Here is a 24,914-nt window from a genome sequence, read left to right as displayed (position 1 = left end):
GGCTTTATTTCATAGGCGATATGGTTGAGCTCAAGCTGCTAGGCAACCCTATGCAAACTGAGATTTGCAAAAGCAAAAAACAAGACCTACAACTTCTGCCATGGTTGCTATAGGACTTTTTTCCTATCTAAACATGCATAGGATTGCACCTTTACTTGCGAAAATATCTGCCAAAGACTCCAGGGGAACTTCCTGGTAATCACCATGCGCGTCGAAGTGAAGGCGGATTAAAAGAAAGGAGCCCTCCGTCGTAAAACCAGGCTCCAGGGATCCCTTTCCTCAAGTAACCTCAGGCCAGCCAGCGTTTCCCTCCCGTGAGCCGCACGCTGCCGATCAACCGTCCTCTTGGGCGACAGCGCCTTCCGAACAGCGCGTGCGCTCGGCGGCCTCCCTCCCGCCCCCACGTGCCTGCCCGTGAGCTCGCGAACGTGCCGCCGCGAGATTCTCGCGGGCGCGCGCGCGGCAGAGCAGGGGGCGGGGCCTTGCGCCTGCGGCTTCTCAGGCAGTGGCTGCCGCGGCGCCGGAGAGCGGATGTTGTTATTGTTGTTGTTCCTGTCCATCCCCCTCCGCGGGATCATGACGGGCGCTTCCTCCCTGCGGCTCTGAGGAGGCTTCGGCGGTCCTGCGGCCGGAGCGTCAGCGTCCCGGTGGTGGAAGAAGCGGCTGCTCTCGCGCCTCCGCCGCCGTCCTCTCCTGCCCGTCCTCATCTGTCTCCTTCCCGGCGTCTCTTCTTCCTCCTCGCTGGTCCTCGGGAGTGTTGTCGCGGCCCGGGCCCGGCCATGGCGGACTTCGATGAGATCTACGAAGAAGAGGAAGACGAGGAGAGGGCCTTGGAGGAGCAGCTGCTGAAGCACTCGCCGGACCCGGTGGTGGTGCGCGGCTCTGGCCATGTCACTGTGTAAGGAGGGCCGGCGAGGGCGGGTAGGGGGGCGAAGCGAAGAGTCTCTAGTGGGCCCAGCCTCAACTGGACCCGGCTGGGCTCCTGCTCGACAACTTCCGCAGAGAGAGACCACTGGGCTTCAGCGTGGCTTCCTCTGGTCAGAGGCTTCGAGGCAACCCTTCCACTTTCAGCATTTGTAAAGTTCATAGACGACTACTACAAAGTAAAGCTCCCTTTGGCCTTGGGTCCCGCCCACCCCTTGGCGTGTGGGTCCTGGAAACTTCCGAACTGTATTCGGTCTTCGGGCTGAAAGAGGTTTGATCCCTCTGAAGTAGTAAACAGCAATACATGCTGCTTAGTGTTGCAAAACATACATGTCACCCTTGTGATTTATGCCGAATTCTTTCTGAGAGTTTGCATTATACCCTATCGATATACCCTACACTGTTATATAGGACAGTGTAGTTATATCTCACAGCAGATGAGAGTATAGCAGGCTGAAAATCAGAAGTGATGGTTTTAAAATCAAGAAATAAAGCGTGGCTGAGGCAGCATTTGAACTGGCTTGTGTATTATGCCTTGGCTGCTATGCTACACCAGCATTTTACATATATAATATTATAGATTAGATAAAGATTCAGCCAAAGATGTCTTGTCCTATATGTGTGTTTTGTTTTTGAAACAAGGCATCATTGTTTTCCTCAATAGCTGTATTGAACACTGGAGAGTACAAAGTTCTAAACGGCCTTCTGTAACATGGTGCCCTCCAGATGTTTTTGACTTCAACTTCTGTTAGCCCTAGACAATATAGCCAATATTCAAGAATGCTGGGACTTGTAACCCAGAACATGGAGGGCACCAAGTTAGGGAAGGCAGGTTTAAAAGCATAGTTTTCATTGTGCTGTTTCTTGTTACATTAGTTTGGTGAGGTAGGACATCCTTGATTCTGTAAGGGTAAGGGATAAGGAATAGGCTAAAAAAAAATGCATGTGATTTTGCAACCTGCAGAGTGAATCCAGAGCTGAAGGACAATTCATCTCAGAACTTTTCTGAACCTGAGCTCCGCATTGTTCAATTGGTTCTGGAGCAGTTTGTATTCCTAGGTTGACAGGTTGCGAGTGCTCTTGAATACAGCATTATCAATAGAGGCACAGGTGGACTTGGTATGATGAAGCTGATATGCCAACTGTGTCTTTTTCTGGACATAGACTAGGTATAATTATCCATGTTCTGTTAACCACTTTTTTAGAGTATTGCCATGAGGCTGCATTTGAATGTGGCATGGAAATGCCAGCTGGTCCAAAATAAAACAGCAGATTGTTAACAGGGACTGGCCAAGGTGATCATATTATGTTGGTGTGTTTTTTAACTGCACTGCCTGAGAGTCCATGTCTGGACATGATTCAAAGTGCTGCTATTAACATTCAAAGCTCTAAACAGCTTGCAGGGCAATTACCTGAAGGATAGTCTCTTCCCAGATTCACCTGCCCTAAGATCCTCTTCACTGGTGCTTCCTTTGGGACCCTCCACTTAAAAGAAGTGAGGGGGGTAGCAACTAGGAAGAGGACACTTTTTGTTGAGCCTCCCTGGTTAGGGAATGAGCTTCCAAGTGAGACTTCCCTGCTTTTCTGTACCAGCTGAAGGACCAGTTTCATTTAGTTGTTGAAACCCTACATAATCCAATATATTCCACCTAGATTTATCTTGAAAGCTCCAACTCTTCTGTCTGGTTTTCTGCTTTCCCAGGTCCATGTACTGAGATTCATAGAGCAGGTAAATGTGATTGGATCAAAATAACAGATCTAATATTTATCTGTTGTACCCTAATTTATATAACAGGGGCAAGATCCAAGATACGCTTTCTGTGAGAAGTGGGAACTTCTGTAGGAGAAAATGATCTGCTCTCAGAAGTTTCCTCTGCTTGATTTTAGGGCTTGCCACCTTGCCTTCCACAGCATAGTAGTGTCTCTCAGCGCCCTGTAGCATCTTCAGAGGGCTGGATGTGATATATGGGAAGGGGGAAGTGGGATACTTCCATTAGTATTGTTGATCCAGTTAAATCTGCATTGAATCCCAGGTTTATACAGCAGATTGTCCTTCAGATGTTGGGGGCTTCAGTTCCCATCCAGCATGGCCAGTGATCATAGATGCTGTTTTTGTCTAAACCATCTGGAAGGCACCAGGTTTGGGAATGCTGGCATATCTAGGGTAGTTTCATGTTACTTTGTGCCATGTTTTGGCTTTGGTTTTCACAGTGGCTGCATGAGTTTCCAGAATATATCATACAGGTCAAAAGAAAGTGATGCTCCCCCAGCTCAAGTTTATTAATACAATGATTGTTTATTATTAATGCATGCTCTATTTTTATTTGTAGTCAATATGTAGACAGACACAATATCTAGGTCAGTAAGGAAACTAAAATGATGAAGTTCTGTATGACTAACACCAGAATGCAAAATATTATATTAAACAATGGTGACTTATCAGGAAGTAGAATATATGGGGGTTGGATAACAGAGTGTTTTGCACATAGCCAGGAGTGATATACATGAATGTAAATTGTTCGTGCTTCTGTTAATCACAGTCCAACCTACTCAGGTAATAACAAGTTTAACCTTTTGTTACCTAGTTGTGGTGTTAAAGCTTCCCATTAACACAGAAAGCAAATACGACAGTCGTGCCTAGAGCAGTATGATTGCCTTTATAATATGATGTATGGCATGTGGAACTTGTTGGGTTTTTTTAAAGCTAGGTCTCATTTTATATGACTCTGTTAATTTTGTTTCCGTTCCTGAAATGGAGCACTTCCAGGATGTTGAAAGACATAACAAGGAGTACAGAAAGATAATGCCATTCAGAGGGAATGAACCATTTTTCATCACAATGAAAAATGACCAATTTCAATAGTCTCCGTTATTGTAATTTTTGGAATGAATATGTATACTAACTGGTTGCTCTCACAATTAAAATGTATGGAACATATTTTAAATGACTGTGCAGCCCATGCTGTATTGTATAGTTAAGTATTTGCAGGTCAGAGAGATTGCAAAAAATAATGATTTTTATTTGAATCTGTATGGATGCAGAACCCAATATATTCTTGCTTACTTGAATACAGTTTTAGCATAATTAGACAGAAAAGAGTCCTACAACTTCCAGCATTCTTTAGTGACCCACGCTGGCTACAGAATGTTGGGAGTTGTAGGACTCTTTTCTATCTAAATATGCGCAAAAGTGTGCTTGCATTTTATTAATGGGCGGTGTTTATTTGTGAGATTTTAAAAGTGGTTGTTTTTAAAAGAATTTATATGCTGCCATCCTACTTCTAAGAAATGCACAAAGGTGGCTATCAATTAAAAGAAAAAATCAGAAAAATCCAATGTGAGGAGTCTAGACTGAAAGTCTTAAATCAAACATGAATAATTAACTAGTCAGGCACAATGGCTGCTGAATACAAAATACCTTACAAGGTACCAAAACAATAACAAAGAGTGCCAGATGGATTTCTGAAGGCAAAAGGTTCCACCATAGAGAAGAAACTTCCATCCTAGCCAAGCAATTGTAGATGGAAAGTTGAGAAAGTACTGAGTTTCCCTAGTTGATGCTTACTGCATCAGACTCTGAATTGCCAGCTGACTTCCCATACCAGCAGTCTCACAGTTCACTTACTAGAGTCAGAGGTGAAAAACATTGAAGAATTCTAGTCATTTTTGTGCATAAAGTAGAAGCATGAAAACACCTTGGTAGCATGCATGCATGATCTCGGTGTGGAGTGGAATATATGATCTTTCTAATGATGCTTGATCTCAAAAATCATATTCCAAGTTATTGTCCTGAACTATAATTAATTCAGTTCATCTGTTTAAAGCTTAATGTTTTTAGTTTGATATAGTTATTCTTGAGCATGCTTGAATTAAATTTGTATTTAACCATAAGGTTATTTTTTAAAGGACTACAATTGAAATGTTTAAAAAAGGTTAAAATCAATTTAGCTTGTTTAGTATTAGGGTTTATTTTACATTGCACGAACTTGCCCCCCTCCCTCCCAAAAAAGAAGAAAAAGAGAAGAAAGGATGATAATGTTTGCTATGCCCTGAATTGCTCAAAAGTGCTGGCAGTGAACAAGAAGTGGGTCATGCTTTTTCAGTCATCTCAGGGCTCTGCAAGGTGTGATCAACATTCTTAACAGCTAGTAATGCTTTGCCTTGTTGTGTGGACAGATATATCTAAAAGGAATCCATGCAAAGCATTATAATGGCAGTAGCTTTGGTACTTTTACAGACTGCTTCTGCAGATGGTCACATCAAGACCTTGGTAGTCTTCAGAGAGTGACATATTCCTCTCCTAAGAGTCTGCATGCCTGTTCATGCATCAGGCTGATGCCATTGAATTTCCCATATACCATGTCTTTTGAATTGTGCTTGTTTCACTTCTTGTGCTTGATCTGTGCAGAAAGTAACCTGTGAACTAGCATTGTGTGAGTACATGGTTACATATAACTGCTGCAGTTCTTGCTACTGGGGCAGCTTCAGAATATTCTGACTGTTGCACCAGTCACACATAAAGAATTTCCTATGTACTTTGGGTTCAGAGGCAATTTTCACTATGTACAGAGAGATGACCGTTAGACTGACAAAGTCTCTGTGGAAGAAATTTGGTATGAACCAGACCTATGTAGCCCAGGCAGTGGGGAAATCTTCCCATCCAGTCTTAGTAAAATCGTTGAAAATTGTCAGTGGACAGGAAATTGCTGATGTTAACAGATACTTGATTTATTGTTTCCTAAGCCTAGCTTATTTAGAACATATTTGATACAGTCTTAGAGGATGAGTTTGTGACTAACATAAATTTATTCTATTACTTCTATTATTTATTTTAACATTTGTAGCTCCAAGAGTGTGCTGTGCCCTCTAAAGAATATAGAAGTGATAAAATCCCTAGTGGAAAGGTTTATGCACAGTAAACAACTAAGCAGAATAGTGCTTGAATTCTCTAAGGTGGCATGTTTTGGAGGTTTCTGTTGATATAGAATGCAGCATTTGACTCTAAAGGAGCTAGGGTCTCTGGAAATCGATTAGACAAGTTTTTCAGGTTTTACTTCAGCTGCTAATAAATCATATTTATCTTCTGGGGTGTATTTATTTTTTTAAAGCACTATAGCATCTCCCCTATGAGGAGTGGCTGCAAAACCTGGGAATGTTCAGCATAGAAAAAAGGAAAGCAAAGGGATTCATAGTAGAAGTGTTTAAATTGATGCATGGAGAGGAGAAAATGGAGAGGGAGACATGTTTCTCTCTCTCCCATAACACTCATGAGGTCATCCTATGATTGGGGGAAGGTTTAAGACAAACAAGAGAAAATATTTCTTCACACAATGTATAGTTAAATTATGAAATGAGCTACTATGGGAAGTATTGATGGCCACAAATATACCAGGGTTTAAAAAGGGATTGGGCAGGTTAATGGGAGTAGAGAAATATATGTGGCTACTAGCATTACTGGCTGTGTGCTAGCTCTTTTACTAGAGAGGTGTGCCTGAATACACCAGTTGATGAGGAACTTGGGCATGCAAAGGTTTTGCACCCATACTACTTGAGTGATCCTGTGAACAGCTGGTTCCCACAGTGTGGTACAAAATGCTGGGCTATATGGATATTTGGCATTTTTCTGTTTCATGGAGTCGCGATGGGTCGGACTCGACTTACCGACTAAGCAACAACAAACTTTAATTTCATCTTCGTATTTCATCAGGGGCTTTCAAATGGAAGATAGTCCCTGTACTCAGGCTTACAATCACAAAAGGGAGAGCAAAGTTAGGCTATTAATTTTAGTTACAAAGTTCATATAACAGTCATTTAGAACGCAAGTAGTTCAAGCAAAAGAGAAGCCAAAAGTTGATGGTCTCTTGGCTGAGTCAGTTGATGGGAGTGGCTGTGCTTCCCATTGTTTCCTCTGGTAAAGTCTGATGGTTTGGCTGCTGACAGGTGATGGGTGAGAGAAGAAGATATTTGATGGAACTGGCTCTCAAGCCAATAGTTAGTTACCTGTAGTTACCTCCTTCCCTTTCCCATTACTACTTTGTACCAGCTGCCACCCAACAGCTGCCATATCATCAAGCTGCAGAGAGGAAGCAGAGCCACTCACACCAGCCAAGTTGAGAGACCAACAACTTTTGTGGCCAAACTATTGCTGTTTGTATACACATTTTCCATAAAGTGCTCAGTACTGTCCACTCCTGTGCTAGTTGTAACTTCCTTCCTTCCACTGCTAACTTCCTAGCAATACCAGTGTAAAGTGCATTTTAAGTACAGCATTCCTCAACCTGGTGGTCTTCAGAGGCATTTGGACTGAAACTCCCAGAATTTCCATCCAGCAGGAGATTTTTAGTGTAACAGAACCTTCAAATTCAGTCAGTAGGGTTTTGTGGCTACCTTTGTTATTCTGTCTACAGTAAGGCAGGCTGCAATTGACAGCCACCAAATCTGCCATAACAGGTAGAACAAACATAAGAAGTTTGTCATTTGGGAATCAGAAGGGAGGGTGTATTCCTGCCCAATCTGCTTGGAGCTAATCAGAAACCAGTGGAATATGATAAAGGTGAGACAATTTTAATGATAGGAAGAAGAATGTCTGTGTATATTCTTTTGTGTACAATGAGGGAATTCCTTATGGCAGTTTGAACACTTTTGTGGAAGGAGGGAATTTCTGAAAGAACTGGGAATTATTGTCTTATCTTGGATTTAAGGAACTTGGGAGATCTTTACAGAATATAAATATTCTGCACTGAAGTATAGCAGTACAGTATAACAGTATTTCCTTTAGGAAAATAAAGGTTAATCAGAAGTATCTGTATCTTTAGAGATTGTTTTTCAGGATGAGAGCTATAATCAGCTAGTGAATGGTTGTGCTCACCATAAGGAATGTGGAGATTGAGCACTTTTTGTACAAGGTTTGTGTAGCTGTCATTCTTGATGCAGCTGCTGCTTCTTAGGACTCTCATTTTGTTGTATTAATACAGATGAAGAGTTTCAAGGAGCTCTCTTTCACAAAGCTCTAGTGACCACTGATATGTTTACAGGTACATTGGGATGATATGGATGCATGGAAAAGTTCAAGTGTTGCAGGTCAGAAGGACAGCTTAAAATTAATTTCTAATCAAGGCATGATTAAGGTGCATTCCTTTGCATGTCAATCAGGAAAAAGTGCCACAGCTCCCAGTGCTCCCTAGCCAGCATAGGAGTCTTAGGACTATATTGTGTTTTGATATTTTTAGTATTGCACTCTTACTTACTTTAGGAACATAAAATTATTGTGCATTACTTGATTTGTTTGTTAGATTATTGGCGAATTTAAAACATTTCAGAGTCAATTGAATAAATTCGTTCTTACTTGAATGATACAGCAAACATGATATTTTTATGAGCCAACCAAGTTATACATAATGCATATTAGATTACTAGTTTGTCTGACCAGAGGGAAGTTGAGCAAGTAGTCCCTAAAACATCCAAATAATCTTAGATGCCTCAAGAAGTAGGAGGAGCTGGAGGCAGAGAGAGGCTGGTGTGCAGCATCAGGCTGTAAACCAGTCTTCCTGTTGATGAGGATTTGGTTTGGGTGGTGATTTCAGAAAATCTGGTCTGAAGGAAAAACCATTGGGAGCAACAAGTACTTTGACTAAGACATCAACTAAAGATGGGCTGGCTTCAAGGGAAAACTGCTAGCTGGAAATATAATTTTGTCTTCCCAGGAGATATGAGTAACAGTGTATATGCTTCCTAGGTTATGGAGGGACGAGGCCACATATTAAAATTTTATCTATGACTGGGGTCATTTTCTTCTCAGACTTCAAGCAACAACTATATACTGATCCTTTTTGGTTAGATTCAGTTGAAATAGTGCTTGTGAAGCATTTACAATTATAATGACATATCAGCATTTGATATGTTTTTCCAAAACTATTTCTGAAGATATTTGAAATTGGTTATTTCAAAATCCTTTCCCACTTATTCTGAAATTGTCTTACTGTTATTTCTAGATTGAGCAACAATCCATAAACTGAATTCCTTAACTGTCATTTTGTGTCAATACAATTCTTAATACTATTTTCTTTCAAAAGCATCCATATTTGAAATAGAGTACATTACATGCCTTGTTGGAAAAAAGAAACCTCTTAAAATAATTGTATCCATTTTCTAGACATTTCTGTCATATCAGATAACACTCTGATAATTCAGATTATCTTTCAGTGTTTCAAGATTTCTGTGGCCAATTATAGTTCATTTCCAGCATCTCTAAATCAGTACTGACACTTTGATTTGTATCTGGTATATTTTATATCAGACTTTAACTGAGTGTTGTACAAGGTTGTTCTCAAACTTGATTTCTGTTTGTAGTACTTCTACAAGCATTTAGGGAAAATAATAACACAGGAAAGATCTAAAATATTTCTGCAGTAATATTCCAGTTGAAACTAGGATTTTAAAGGGACTTCAGTCACCACATAATATGATTTGTGAACTGGTACTGGCTTGGGAGCTGAATACTTATTAAATATTTTGCAAGACTGAATTCCTTATTGATCTTATGAGGGGTTGTAGTCATAATATGAAAATAGTTGCTTAAATATTCCACCTCCTGAGAAAATGAAAGGAAAAGTTATGTAGGTGTCTTGGGGCAGGGGGCACTCCTCCTCAAAATCAGAGAGGAGCCATGGACTGAAATGTGTGACTCACTTTTGCTAAGAGTTTGGGCCTGGTCAGGACAGGCTGACACTGAGTTCCCACTGAAATCAGTGGGGCTTAATTTAATTATGACTGACATTTGATATTGATTTCAATGGGGCCTGTGTAAATTAAGTTGCAGTGCAACCCTCTACATTCCTGCTCAGAAGCAAATCCCATTGAGTTCAGTGGGGGCTTCCTTCTAGGCAAGAAGATATAGGATTGTAGCTTTTGAACTTCTTTCTCGCACAAGACCTGAAGAACACATATGGAATAATAACTCTAGGTTTTAAAAATGGTGTTAACTGTTGTAGTAGTATTAAATGATTTAATTACCTACTTTCTTTTGGAAGTCTTTGTTGGAATGGCTCAGCAGAAAGAGAAAGGGAACTCTGAGAGGGTGCGGGGAGAGACTTGAATTAGTTCTGTTCCTCTGAACTGCTGTGTTAGAAAATCAGTGTTTTAAGAGGAGACCAATCTAAAGTGTAGGACTGGTATGGTAGAACGTACTGGTATTGCTTTGCTGACAACTGCCACTGTCTTTGGATAGCGCATATGTTAAAGCTGGTAAATAAAGAGGAAACATTCAAATAGATTTTTGGACATGTCATAACAGCCCTTGCACTGAAAAGGGATAGCTGTATTTGTGTTTATGCATGTATGTACTAATAAATACAGCTTGAATCCTGCAATTTTAGATATTTCCTGGCTTTCACTGAACATGGTCACTTCTACAGTAAGAAAACAGTTAAACTGTGAAAATGGAGAACTTGCTTTCTGTCTCTCATGACTTGATCTTACTGAAATATTGGCTGCCATGATGGATTGATTTAAATCAGATTTTTCTATTTTGTAGATTATGGATTCTTAAACAAATTTGCCTAATTTCTTGGTATAACAAATAAATATATTGGTTTGCAGCTAAATACATTTGTGCTACCTAGAATCATAATCAAGAGCCTACCAGTCTTTCTTGTGGCAGTGGTCGTAGGTGGTGCCGGATGGTATCCTGCCAGGAAGCACATAAAATAAGAACAGTGCTGTATGTGATAGTCCACCTCTGCATTAGAGAGGGGTGCTGTGTTGTGATGTAAGTGCTCCAACATGAAGGTGGTGGTTGTTATGGAAAAGCAGTTTTGGTCCATAAGATGAAATTACAGCTTGCTACAACACTGAATATGATCTGGGATCCATTGTACCTTATTATAGTTACAAAAATGCTCATTTTTCTTGTGACTTTTTTATCTTACGTAAAATATATAAAAGTAATATAATTGTAAGGCTGCTCATATTTTTAAAGGGACACTTACGTACTGAACTTAAATTACAGTTATTGGTTTCATTTGCTCTGTTGGCTGTTGTTGTGAGGCAGTCCTGGCCTGAGTTTCAAAAGAGCCAAGTAAACTCCAATCCTTAAGGTTTTTGTAGTGGTCAAGATGGATTAGATTTCATGTTTCCTTGTGTTGTGGAAGCTTTGATATCCCTGTCAGTGAGAGGTTGATGCCCCAAGTATATTTGTAGCTGAAGTATGCAGAACTTTGTAGCTGTTCAGCCTTAGTTCCTCCAGCATGAAATAACTTTCAGTCCCTATGGTAGGACAACTGCAGCACCAGTTCCTGAAGTCTTGCACATATTTTAACACTCTGTAGAGCACTTATTCTAGTTCCTATGTTCTTATTCTCTGCATGGGAGTTATTAGTGGCTAATTATCAGGCCATCATGGTTCATTATGATTCTTTTTTTATGGTATAATCTCTTCTCCACAGTTAATTGTGTTCTTGGGAGCAAAAGGTCAGACTTTTTTGACTACTAGAAAGAGGGAGGTCAAGATGAGAGAATAACACATGCCCTAAGAGCTTAAGATATTTCGAATGCAGCCGCTTGACCTTGCAGAGTCACTTATGGTTAAGGATGACATGATTACTTACAGAGCTTCTGCTGAAGTTCCTTGGCTTACTCTTTAGATGTTCGTTTTATAAGCCTGATTAACAACTTGGGTGTGATTGAAGGGTATAACTTATTTAATGGAACACTGAGAGTTGTAGGGAGATAAACATTAATGTAGATACTGTAGCTTCTTTTCATCTCATTTTGGTATCTTAAGAATTAGTCCAGTCCATGTATTCATCCTAGTCTTCAGAGGTGTCAGTAATACTCCCACCCTGCAGTCACTATCGTTCATCAGTATACTTTATTAGGGTATACAGATACAGAATTCTCAACCTTCTTTCTATGTTTTCTAGTACTAATTGAAAAATTTCACTGGTACTTGATGCTTGGATGCAGAGAGATGATCAAAGTACTCCTTACAGTATGCATATAAGCTGTGAGCATGTTTCCTCCTCCCAAGTCAAAGTATCTAACAGCATTTGTAGTACTATATCTGGGAATGTTACCATAACATTTATTTTATTTATACTAAAATACATTGCTTGTATTTATTTTTGTTAAGTGGGTTGCAGAAAAATAAGAAAAACACAAAGCAAAACAATTGAAACAACAACAAATTTAGCAGCGGGTGTCATTAGAAAAGTATCTCAGTCACTTAATCAGAATCATAAGCTAGTTATAACAGCACATGCCTCCCTAACAGGAAATGAGATGAAGATAAGCTGAGGAAAGAAAATTTTGTAGATACAGTGTGCAGTTCTATAAAAATAAAGAAATCCTAGAACTGAAAAGACAGCCTCAGATGAGTGAGAAGAATGTGGAAATTAAAGTATGAATGCTCCAGATGGTAGAACCATGCTGACTTGGAAACTTAAGAAAAAGTAATTATATTAAAAATCCTGAAGTTTTGTTCTTTTCAAAATCTTTCTTCTTTGAACTTGTAACATTAAACATTACTTTTGTTTAAGCCAGGCAAATAGAGAAGTCTTTAAAACATAAGTTTGTTCCTTCTTCATGTTGGTAGGACACTTCTTAACCAGCCTGAAGATATTTTGCAATTGAGATGTTTCACAATTCTATGTACGATTGTGTTAGGGCTGCAATAGCACTTGTTGCTATAAATGTGAAATGTGAAAGGAGGGAAGTGTTTGTAGATTCCAGTATCTGTTGGCTTATGTTTCTGAAAACCATGCTGTGCACTGTAGTTCCTCAGCAAAAATTCATTTTCAAGCTTGACACATTGACGGTGGCAATATAATTGATACTTAAAGTGTGAAGCATCCATTGGTTGCATCATGTGGAGTGAAATAACTTCTTCCTTTTATGTTTGTAGGTTTGGCCTAAGCAACAAATTTGAAGCAGAGTTTCCTTCATCATTAACAGGAAAAGTAAGCATCCATGGGAGAAAATTGGCCAGCAGAACTGATGGAGATTAGAATTCAGTCAGTTCCATGTTGTTGTTAGAGCCGTGGGATGGGGGGTTAACTCAGCCCTTAGAAGCATTCTTATCACAGTGCCTTATGGTTATTTCTTGCAGGTTGCACCTGAGGAGTTTAAAGCCAGCATCAGCAGAGTGAATAGCTGTCTTAAGAAGAACCTTCCTGTTAATGTCCGATGGCTACTCTGTGGCTGCCTTTGCTGCTGTTGTACTTTAGGTTGTAGTATGTGGCCAGTTATTTGCCTCAGTAAAAGAGTAAGTTGGACTGCACTTAACTCATTCATGTGGGTTGTCCCATAATCTGTTTCAAGTTTGTTACTGTTTTCCCCCGTGCGTGCCTTACTCTGTTTTACAACACAGATTTCTGAAAAGCCTCTAACTTGGAATACTTCTTAGGTATTTTTCATATGATATTGTGGTTACTACTAATTGTGGCTAGATTTCAAACTACAACAAAAGAAGAGCTGTATTTTTAAAAAACTGCTTCTTGTTAATCTATCCTCTGATAACTTTCAGTTTTAAATGTCCAAAATATACTTTAGCATTGGTGATTCTCTGTTGATGGCAAGTTCATTGGGAGGAGTACTATTGAGAGTTTCTAGAAAAATAGCATGAATTACTGCAGAAAAAGAAACTGTTGATGTGCAATGTAAACATTTTATAGGCTCTTTGTTGGTGCTTCTCCAACTAATTCTGAGCAGTAGTGATGGCTAAGCCGACCCCATTCGTCATTTGCTCACCATGATATGAATATAACATTTTAAGTTCAGTGAATGTTTTGTTGTGAGATTTTGCCCATGGGGTCAGCCATCTTTTCTTGTGTCACTGCAGCTCTTGGAAACAATGTTATATGATCACATAGTGTCATGTGCAGTGGAAATTCCTGCTCTGTTTTGATAGTACACATCACGAGCTGTATCTCCTAAATGCTCCGAGAGTACTTTTCAAAAGAAAGTTCACAAGAAAGCCCTCAAATCACCTTGTATTACTGTAAGTATACTAGGACTACCCATGCCCCAAATCTTGCAGACAACACAAAGCAGACACAGAAAAAATGAATTAACTCTGAATTAGGACAAAAATGAATGTTTTAAATTTAAATGCAATTTAAGGAACAGCATGAAGGTTCATTGTACATTAGAGAACTGTGAACATGCCAGACATTGCATTGCATCAATAATTTTGAGCTTGGGAAGCTTCATTAGTTATTACTGATAGGATCATCCTGCAATTTCCACCAGAGTTTGGTTAATTATTTAGCCAAGTTGGTTAGGCATATATCTTACTATCATACACTTGGAAAATCCTGTAGTAGGTAACTATCCATCACAGACCACACTTGTACCGTCTGTTAAATTCTGGCCCTTCCACATTACTTTTGAACCCTACCATTTTTCCTTATATCCAAACATGAAGGCTTTATACAGCATTTCCTAGTATGTAAGTCTTAGAAGTAAGTTAACTACCTGCAATTACAAAATGCTTCCCTAACAGCCATATTCTCTATAAAGTGACATTTTGTTTCATTTTAAATTATTATTTACAAATCCTGATTAAAGAGCAATGTGTAATGGACTGAAGCTCTTCAGGCTTGTATAGATAAACTCTTCATGTCCCATTGTAGTCATCCAACATCCCTAATCAAATCATACATAGTCCCTCACATAAAGAAGTATTCAGTTTGGTTGACCTAGAAGAATGGGTTTTCTTTCCCTAAAGACTTTTCAAAGCATTGAAATAGGGCTTTTTTTCATTGTGTGTGCTTTTCTACTTATAATATAGGAAACCAAGCTACTTACAGCTAGTCATATATACGTGTATTTCACTACATGTATATGTATGGGGAAATGTGGGTTGTAGCTTGTATATTCAGTAGAATACATATCATCATGATAGAGCCCTGAGCATCTTTTGCTGACCTGTGCTAGCTTTTGATGGCAGAGTTTGCACAAATATTGCTAATATTTTGTTTGGAAGGTTAAGCCTTCCAGGAAGGAGGGTGTCACTTCCATCCTGTCCTTGAAGTTGTATTCCTCTATGCACTTGTATGCTTGTGATATTAATTAATTACAACAACTGAGGTAACTACAGTAGTAGCAACCTTTAGCCTTAGAATAGGGAGCACCGAATCCAAAAACAATTGTCTGAAATTTAGTGGCAGGTGGGAGGAGGATTTTCATAAGATGTTTGGCTGCTTAATGAAAAGTTGCATTAATTAAGAGTGGTCTTAGTCATGTTTTATTTAAATGGTTTAAGTTTTATCTTAAATTTTTAACTTGGATTTTTCATTTTACTAAATTATTCTTTCTACAACAGAATATAATCCAGAGGAAAGGGTCTGAAGTCCTATGCATACTTATTTTGGACTTGCATCAAATTCAGTAAGCTTACTTCCCAGGAAACATGCATAGGAAAATCTTTGCGTGTTGCAGTCCTATGTAGTTCCTTTATTTACTTGCCTCTACATTTGTTTAAGATGGCTCACACAAATAATTCAGGTTCCGTTTCCTGATACAGGGTTTTTTTTTTAAGATGCAAAATTTATTTTTGGTTGCATATCAGTTTGAAAAAAGAAAGAACAACTGTAGTTAGTTTCTAAGCCTTCCTAATAAGCACTCTTCCACTTAACTTGTGCTTTGTTGTCAGCAAATGTGCTTTCTGAGTTTTCTGTATGCCATTGATGAAGAATCTACAGGGTTGTCATCTGAGTGTTACACTCAAATCAAGAGTCTCTTAGGGGTTTTGAATGTCTTCACCTGCTCCCCACTGTAAATCACTGAGCTGTCAAGTGCAGTGATTAATTAAGCTGCACGTGCAAGTCTTTTTTTTCCTTCTTCACCTGTCAAGTAGGGAAAAGCAAGCTTGGTTAAAGAATTGTGCGATGCTCTTTAATTCACCTTTTCTTCCCCAAGCTGAGAAGTACTAGCTAATTTTTCATTTAAACTTTCATTCATTGTTTGTATAGCTGATGGGATTGAGTACTGGTTGAGTAATTTTTAAATAGGGTGTGCCATAGGTACAAGAAATTTACAAAAATTAGGTGTTCTTGTTGCCTTGAACTCCACACAGTGTTATCTACTGTGAGTCTTTGAAGAGAGGATGCATTAAAAGGAAATAAGGCACAGTTTGTCTTAGACATATATAATGTTTGCTTAATATTGAATTGCTGCATTAAAAAAAAAAGCTAATACATTTCCTTAGAATTTAATGCCCTATCAAACCATTTACTTTAAAAAAAAATCCTCCTGATAACAGTAACCATAATTAACTGTGAAATTTGTCTCAGGCCCCTTTCAGAATCTTCAGTCTTCTGCATCCAGTTTCTTATTTAAAGTGTAAAGTGTTTTAATTGTAATAGTTTTTGAGGAGTTGGTTTCCTTTGCATCTTTTCTCCTTCCCCTCTGTGTCTGCAATGAAAGTTAAATTGTACAGCAGTCTTAATCTGTTATTTAAAAGGTTCTGGCAAGGAAGATTACAAGGTAGCTTCACATTTTTGAATCAGTTTTGCCATTGGTTTAGCAGCGGGTGGGCAGGCAGATGCCTGCTCGGAGTAGAACCTATTGCCATTTTTCACCATTGATAGAGTAGCCTTTCAGAGTCAATGAGCTCTGTCAATGTGAGCTTGTCAAGGCTACAACTTCATAGACCTGAGAGGCGGTTTGAGAGGTCAGCCCTTTTCAGGTTTGCTGTGATGCAAATGAGCTTTAATGCTTAAACAACTATTGGAATTTTTATGTCTGCTCCTTGTTCTTTTTTCTTCACAAAGTCATTGACGAGACATTCAGTGCTTTTTAAATTGGAAGTTGCATTGTGCTAAAGACCTAGTACAGATTTACGGAGGGCTGAAAGCAGTTAGATCATGTTCTTTTCATGGTGCGATTAGAATCAAATCGATTTCCCTACAGCCTTCAGCATTCAGATGGCAATTTTAACAAAGCTCAGGGGGCTAGACAAGGGACAAAACGACTGAACTGAATGTTAATTACACTCTGCAGCCTTATTTTCTTTTGATTTGGAGCTGACTGGCAACTAAATTAACAAAAGTGTGACCATAACTGCTGCCCTATTTTCATTTAAAAAGAGAGCAGACTCTAAAAGGCTATCTTTACAAAGAAACAAGTGAGGTCTGCCGATCATTGTTAGAGGGCAGGCACTGTCTTTAATAAAATAAAAGTATTAGCCAGAAGAAACAGAACTTTGGAAATACAATATAATAATGTCGCTGCTGCTATTAAAAAGTGCCTCAAGAGTTTTTGGGAATCCATTTAATTTTAGAAACCATGAAAAGGTAAAGATGGATAATTATTCATGCACAACAGAGTTGATTCTTTCATGTTGCCACAGTTCAGGTTTATGCTCTTGGAATTGTTGCAAATAAGAAGAATTCTGTGTGTGTGTGTACACACACACACACCCACCCACCCACCCCGGGGGGGGGAATATGTTCAGTAAGTTTGGTGATGAGTTTACATACTATTTTAAAAAAAGTATGCTTGCTGTACCAGTGTGAAGTTTATAGTATCTCTTGTTTATCAAAAGTAGTTGAAGTGCAAGATGCTTCCCCCCCTCTCCCCCCCATTTCTTTTTGCCTTGTAAGGAAGTTGCAGCTGTACGAAGTTGAATTTGCCACAAGATTCAGTGATCCATGCTTTTGCACCTGCAATGCTGGTCTCATCTCAACACCTGGTGTCGTGATTTATCCTCTCTTATTCATAAGGACTAGTAAATCCCATTTCACTGCTGAGTGGTTGATGATATGGCTGTCAAGTGACCATAAACAGCAATATGCATTTCTACCATGCAAATATAAGTAAATTGGAACACTAACTGCATCTTTAGAATGATAGGTTTGATGCAAGGGGATTTAAATACTTTTATCAAAACTGGAAAACTTATATTTAACAGACTGACATATGGATTTCAGAATATTCCAGACATATTTCTTTATGAAGTTTTAAATGTGAAATGATACATTCAGAGCTCCAACATGGTAATTTGGTCAATGGCATTATACTGTATTTTGTATGTGGCACAGTTATACTACTGTTTATGAAATGCATATGGAAACTTTCCATTCTTGATCTGCAATTCATTTTATAAGGTTATTTAATAGTTTCAGTGGATCTAAATTGGCTTATTTGGCAGTGCAATGAACAAACTTGTTAAAAGTAGTTGAAAATGGTATTAATGCACATCTTTGAATATGTGTGTGTCCTTTACCTCTTCTCCCCCCACCTTTTCCACACAAAGGCAGCTGCAAAACAAACTTTTTTCTAAAACTACCCAAGAGTAAAATTCTTTCTCATTTGTCTTCCAGACACGAAGATCGATTGAGAAGTTATTAGAATGGGAAAACAATAGGTTATACCACAAGGTGAGTGCCGCAGGGAGCAGCTTCGTACTGCTGGGGCCTGAATTGCACAGTATGGAAACAGATGCTTTTGTTGAACGCGAAATATGAAAGGTGGACAAATGGGCTAGTCTCTGTGCCGGCAATAAAATACAGCTCATTTTTCTTTCCCCCCTTTCTCCCTGTTGTCTAGCTGTGCTTGCATTGGAGGCTAAGCAAAAGGAAATGTGAATCGAATAACATGATGGAATATGTAAGTTAAAGGGCTGTTTTGTGCGTTTCTCTATTAAATGATCATTTATTTTGCTTCTGATCTTATTCTTTCCATGATTATTAATCAGCAAAGGTGTCAAGAGCTTAATCGCCTGAGTGGCAAGGATTTTCTACGGTTCACAGATGTATGGTTTCATGCACAAGGCTGATTTATAAAGTTATGAATGACTTGAAAACAAGGCTTCACTGTGTCCTGAAAAAATAATAAATTAATTGCCAAGATAAAATGGGTTGAACGTGTGTTGATGGAGTGTGAAATTTTCAGATGCTGCATAAAAAGAATAACTGCAACTTTGGTTACGCAGTGAGTTAGATGTGGGCTGTTTTTATATCATGCTAATCGAGTCTCGGTGTATGGAAAGAGACCTTTCAACTAAGCTGCTGGAGCTTAGGAAACCTTTAGATGTTGCAGATTTTAACTGCCTCCATACTTCAGGAGTCTTGAAAGTAGCTTGAACTTTACTAGCTTCACCCTGCTTTTAAAGCCTGAATGGTAAGGAGGGAGTGGAAATGTGTAGAGTTTTGCTGTTATTCCCTAGTTCTAAACAGGAAATACAGTTTGCTTTAGACTTTCTGTGGGGTTCACTCATTTCTCTATCTCTCCCCTCAAGCATACATAAATTATCAGTGCATGTAATTTTATATCATTTTACTTAGTGTGCTTTAATTTTTTTCTTGGAGTTCTAGCAAAATAACTTTAATAAAATATTTATCAGTTTAAAACAAATGTATACTGCAAAATATGTAATTGTACCAAAATTTGGATACAAGTAGGGGTTAACAAATTAAGACTAACCCTGAGAAGCATCTAGCTTTAGCTATTTCTAACTAATCCATGCTTTTTAATTATATATCTTGTCTATTATTTAGCACAATACATGCATTACAGACAGTATGTTAGAAGATTGATTTAAAACAGTGCTTAAATAGTTACAAATTATCTTAAAATCATCTTTTCTGTTAGTACTGAAGAAAGGGGGAAATACTAAGGCCTATATCTAGCCTAAAACATAAAAGCCTTCCTAAAATGCCTTTTTTTGCAGAGTAGTTCTATTCAACAAACTGTTTCTTTTTAACATCTATTATACTTAACATGTTAATTTATGATCATCTATTATAGTGAACATGTTAATTTATGATCAGAGGCACATGGTAACTTTGCAATAATTGGAGACAAGAAAGGAAATTTGACACAGGTTTTTGAGGTTGGCCTGCGTAAAAGAATTCACTTCTGTATTTTAATTACTGAATGTTTCTGCCCTTTTTGAACCCCACTTGCACTTAAAAACTGTAGTCTTAAGCACATACATGGGGGCACATTCTAACTAAAATCATAATTTTCCTTCAAGGTGTTAAGGTGGCAATAAAAGTTAAAATTGTAGTATTCAAGCCCACTGAAGCAATGTGAAGTTTGCAATTCATTCCCAGGACCAGTGCAGAAAGTGTTTGCTATGACATGACTAGTAAGAATGTGATCAATTGCTGGATTGGCCCATGACATTAATATATTAAGTATTTTTACAATGGTACACCATTAGCGGATTGAATCTAAAGGTTCCTTTTCTTTAACCGAAGGACTTTTCCTGTTAGAATAAGCTTTTTATGTTCAGGGGAGATAATTTCAGATTTCAACCCACTAGAATTCCAACCCACAGGATTCTAAGTAAATGTGCATAGGATTAGACTATAATTCTTATGAGCAACTATGTATTTAAACACTACTACTTAATCAACATAGCAGATCTGAATCATTTCAACTCTATGGTGTTCCTGTAAGTGATTCTCAAATATAAAACTTGTCATGCAAAAGTTTAAATTGTTATATTCCTACTGCTAGCTGGGTATTAAGCTTTGACAGTACCAAAAAGGGTAGTAAATAAGAAAATTGCAGGAGCACTGCTTTTGCAAAAAAAACAGCATGATAAGCACACTGTATTTTTGTGGTTTCACCTGGTTCTGAAGCTGGAGTAAACTGGAGAAGGTGGAATAAACTGATCATCAGGTCATGTGTAGTGTTTTGAACTTTGAGAGAACATGGTTTTAATATAACTTCCTTTCCACTATCCCCCAAGACACTCTAGTAGATCGCTTAATAAGTTGTGCCCAAAACCATCCTGCCTCCACCAAACTAACTGCATAAAGTTGATCGTGCTATATAGTCACAGTTAAACTTAGAACAAGTTTTTCTTATGTGAGAGATGGTATTCAAAGGTTGCTTTCTTAACAGGAATACAAGTGGAAAAGGAAAGGAAAGGTGGGCCTAGGATGAAAATAGTGTTGAAAATATTTGAAGTTGAAAGTTTAACTTAATTTTGATTGAGTGTTAAGTGATCTAATCTTCGAGCAGCTTTACTTTTATTTCACAAATTTTGGGGCACAGGAGTAGGTAATGTGCTTGTGGGTTGCATACAGCTCCAGTTGGAGCCCCTGCCAATCTTGCTCCCTGCACAAGTATGCATGTGTATTTTAAGAAAATGGTTCTCCAGTTGGCTATTTTGAGATTTTTATTTATTTTGGTGCCATTTGAGTACTCTGTTGCTCTTATGATGCACAGGAGGGTAACATTAGCTTGAAAACATGCTAATTCTGGCTCCTTAGTCACTTCAGGTTTCATTAAAAAAAAAGAGAAAAGTGGCTCAGAAATTTTTGGGGTGCCATGAGGGAACTGTGGCCCAGGTAGGGAGGGGTCTGGATGTAGAAATGCTGGCAGGGCCAATGCTGCATTAGGCAGAGTGAGGCATTGCTTCAGATTATGCATGTGTGGATGGCACCTTAAATGTGTTGGAGGGCAAAGTTGTGTGTGCCACAGAAACTGATGCTTGGTCCTAAGATAAAAATTCCTGCCCTCAGGTAAAGGCTACCTTAGGACTGGTCTTAGCAGAAGATGCTGTCCTGTTGACAGCAGTGAAATCAGATTATTCTCTAGCTATGTCAGCTTCTGTATGTGGAATGTGGGGCAGGCATCATGCCCTTTGCTTTAGGCAATCTCTTTGGATCCCACTGTTGCTTCTCCTTTGAAACTGTTTGTGAAACCGCTTTCAATTCCACAGGCAGTTTGCTATGCAGGGCATGCGTATGCGGCTGTTTGAGAAACAAAAGTTCTTGGTCATTTCAAGTAGTTACATACTTCAAGGCCCGTAGTTACATTTCTTTGTGTGCTTTACCTGAGTAAAATCTGTGAATCAAACAACTGAGTCTGTCAAAAATGCATGAGTGAACAATGTGTATAGTTACAAGCCAGGATGCAAAGAATAGGGGAACTATTTCCATGTACCCAGGGAGGACTTCAAATATGTGTTTCTCAAACACCCTCACCATTCCTATGGGCACTATTTCTGGTTGTTACTCATTAGCACATAGTCCCACTTTGCTTTCTGTGATTTGGGAGAAGAGCAGTCCTTAAATAAGTGCCTAGCTTTGAAAATAACGACAATCTTTTTAGCTGTGTTTCTCTATTTAAATTACTAAAGCCTAAGTGTGAAATGAAACAGACACCCTTTCCTCTGAGTTTCGAGGTAGGTCATGTTTCCCTTTCATCAGCAAAGGAGAAACTCCTTCCTATCCGTGACATTTGCAGAGGACTCCCAAGGGGAGGTGGTTGCCAGAAGGATACGTGGTCAGTACTGACTGCCTGGCTACTAGTGTATCCTTGCATGTAGAAGTTCTAGGTTCAATTGCCAGTATCTATAATACAGGGAACATGTAGAAGAGTATGTGAAATACATGTGCCTGAAGAGCTGAAGAGGTACTCCTCAAAAGAGCTGACAATATTGGCTAGACAGACAAATAGTCAGATTGAATATAAAGTCGTTTTCTATGTATCTCTGACCCTTCTTAATGACAACTGAGTAGAATCTCAAAAATAGGTTTTCATGAAACTTTGAGGCCCCACATTCAAAGTCAAAATACTCTTGGGTACACATAAGCTCTTAGCTGTGCCTTAAGGTAGGATAGTCATGGGCATATTTATTCATTTGTCACAATAAAAGGTTTAAGAGATTGCTGAGTTGTTTTAAAATGGGCAGTGCTTTCAATTTACTAAATGTATTTTTTTCCTTTTTACACAGGTCATTCTTATAGAATTTTTACCAAAGACACCAATTTTCCGACCAGATTAGCATTTATTTTACCTAGAGACTTCCCAAGTATGTTGTCTTTTTCCAATGGTGCCTTGCTTGGTGCTCTCCTGGTGGTGATACAGCGTTGGTTCTACAGAATCTTGTGGTGTTCTTCATTCTCTCCCTCCCTCCCTCCCATCTCTATCTCTCCCCTTCTTTATAACAGCATGTTCAAAGTGCATTATGTCAAATTCTGCAGAAGTCATTTAATGCAAATGTCAGTGTGATTTAAGTTATTTGTCTTATTTTTGTTGTCAATGAGTCCTGATTCTCCTCTCTCTCTCCCTCTCTCTCTCTCCCTCCTTCCCTCTCTCTACACACACACAGCTATAAACATTCAACCACAAATAGCTATAGATGAAAAATTATCTTGAACCCTAAGATACACATCTGTAAATTGTGAAAATTGGCAATCACCAACTTATGCACTTGCATCTTCTCTGAATCCCTGCTATTTTGCCAGTGATATATTTGTATATATCCATTTTTCTTCTCTACCTTTTTGGAACATAAAGTCAGTCATTTGTGAGGAGGCAAGCAGCATTTCTTGATAAACTCCTTGAAATCCAAACATTGGTTCACCTTGACATTTTTTCCTATCCCATGAAGAAATCCCATTGCTATAAGGATATTCATCCCCAAGAATCTTGAAATAAGATTGCTATTATTCTGTTAGAATAATTGATGGTAGATTTGCATGTGACCAATGGATAATATTCTTCAGGATCATAAAAATCACTAGTACTTCACAGAGGGTTGGTGTGTGTACAGCCATGGTCAACCCTGCTGTGGCTAAGAGATTGGAGTGGTGGATGCAACTTGTAACCTGTTCCCAATCTCTTAATCATAGTTTGTTTCTCTATTTGTTTATTTACTTTTTAAAAAGACCAATATTTTGTTTGGGAGGGAGAGTGTGTTTGCACACACTAAAGTATGTGTATGTATTGTGGCTAATGCCATGTAACAGCTTTACTGTTTTTATTGTTTACCACATCTAATAATTCAAAAGGATGCAAGATTGTCAGAAATATATATGTTAAATGAATACTTTTCAATTTTACATTTTAAGAGTTACAAGTTTTGGCTCCAGTTAAAGAAAGTTGGCTGTTCTTAAGTCCCAGTAGTATCAATGGATAAGTTAGTGGTGACTAACTTTTAAAATTCCTATTAATTTCATTGGGATTTAAGTGCAATTTAACTTTCTAATATTTTATTTTCCTATTTTCCTTTTTAGAGGCAGCGCCTTTATATCTAAAACATTGACAACATTGTGCCAGAAGCTATGGGCATGTTAACAATGCCTTGATTTTTACATTTGTTTATCGGATGTGGAAATCAAATACTGATTATTTGGCTGAATAGCATACTGAATATTTTGGGTAATATTTACAGCATCCCAGCTTCTGTTCTATTTTTTTGTTTACACAGTTAGCTTTCTGTTTCCTGTTTGTATAGTTTGCACAAGAAAGCATTTTTAAACTATTGAGTATATGATAGTATGTTTCAGTTAGGCCAGGTTTTAGTTTCTTGGCTGTGCATATCGTCATGTATTATGTTTAATGCCTCCTTAATGCGGTAATATCTGAAAAAGTGTGGTTTTGGGATGTCAATGTACATGAACTATAACATATATTAAGGGCCTGTTCTTCATGTAGCAGAGCAATAATGTGAATAGCCAACAAATGCAACCTGCTTAATATTTGTATTAATGAAAGTTTACCAACTGCAAGAATATCATTTTCCCTTCATTTAAATACAAGTTTCACTTTACCATCATTATACAGATATGTTGTTGTGTATTTGTCAGTGTTTGCTTTTCATAGGTTATACTTCTTTTGCAATAGAAATAATTTCCCATAAATATTATTAGATCACCTTTTACCTGGGTTCTCTTTGCATATCACAATACACAGGTCTTCCATTTTGCTTTTGTCTTTTAATATTAGCATGATCCATCCAAGGTGGAGCATTCCTTATCCTATTGTTTTCAATTAAGGGAGAATTGATGATGAGGACAACACTATATTTATATCCCATCTTTTTTTCCTCTCTTTTCCATCCAGCTGAAAATGGTGCAGCTGGTTTTGCCTGGATTATGTGCACTGTTTGCTGAAAATATATGTCTGGGTTCCTTTCAAGACAGAAGAGCCTTAACAATGTATGAAAATTTTCTAAACCATGAAGTGCTTTTCTGTGAAAAAGAAACTATAAAGTAGTTTCCTTCAACCTGGTGTCCTATTTGTGT

General features: G+C 38.4%; 1 protein-coding gene across 1 annotated transcript; it reads left to right on the top strand.

Annotated features, from left to right (window-relative positions):
• Nucleotides 1-532: 532 nt before the first annotated feature.
• On the top strand, nt 533-24,448 carry CHIC2 (cysteine rich hydrophobic domain 2). Its single transcript, XM_044417858.1, has 6 exons — nt 533-898; nt 12,824-12,878; nt 13,028-13,183; nt 18,246-18,302; nt 18,472-18,531; nt 22,619-24,448. The coding sequence occupies exons 1-6, from the start codon at nt 780-782 to the stop codon at nt 22,667-22,669; spliced, it is 498 nt and encodes a 165-aa protein (XP_044273793.1). The 5' UTR covers nt 533-779; the 3' UTR covers nt 22,670-24,448.
• Nucleotides 24,449-24,914: the final 466 nt, after the last annotated feature.

The sequence above is a fragment of the Varanus komodoensis genome, unplaced genomic scaffold (assembly GCF_004798865.1).
Source record: "Varanus komodoensis strain SLA01 unplaced genomic scaffold, ASM479886v1 scaffold9, whole genome shotgun sequence".
NCBI classification, from domain to species: domain Eukaryota; kingdom Metazoa; phylum Chordata; class Lepidosauria; order Squamata; family Varanidae; genus Varanus; species Varanus komodoensis.
Note: the sequence above shows the minus strand (reverse complement) of the source record. Positions and strands in the feature narration are given on the sequence as shown.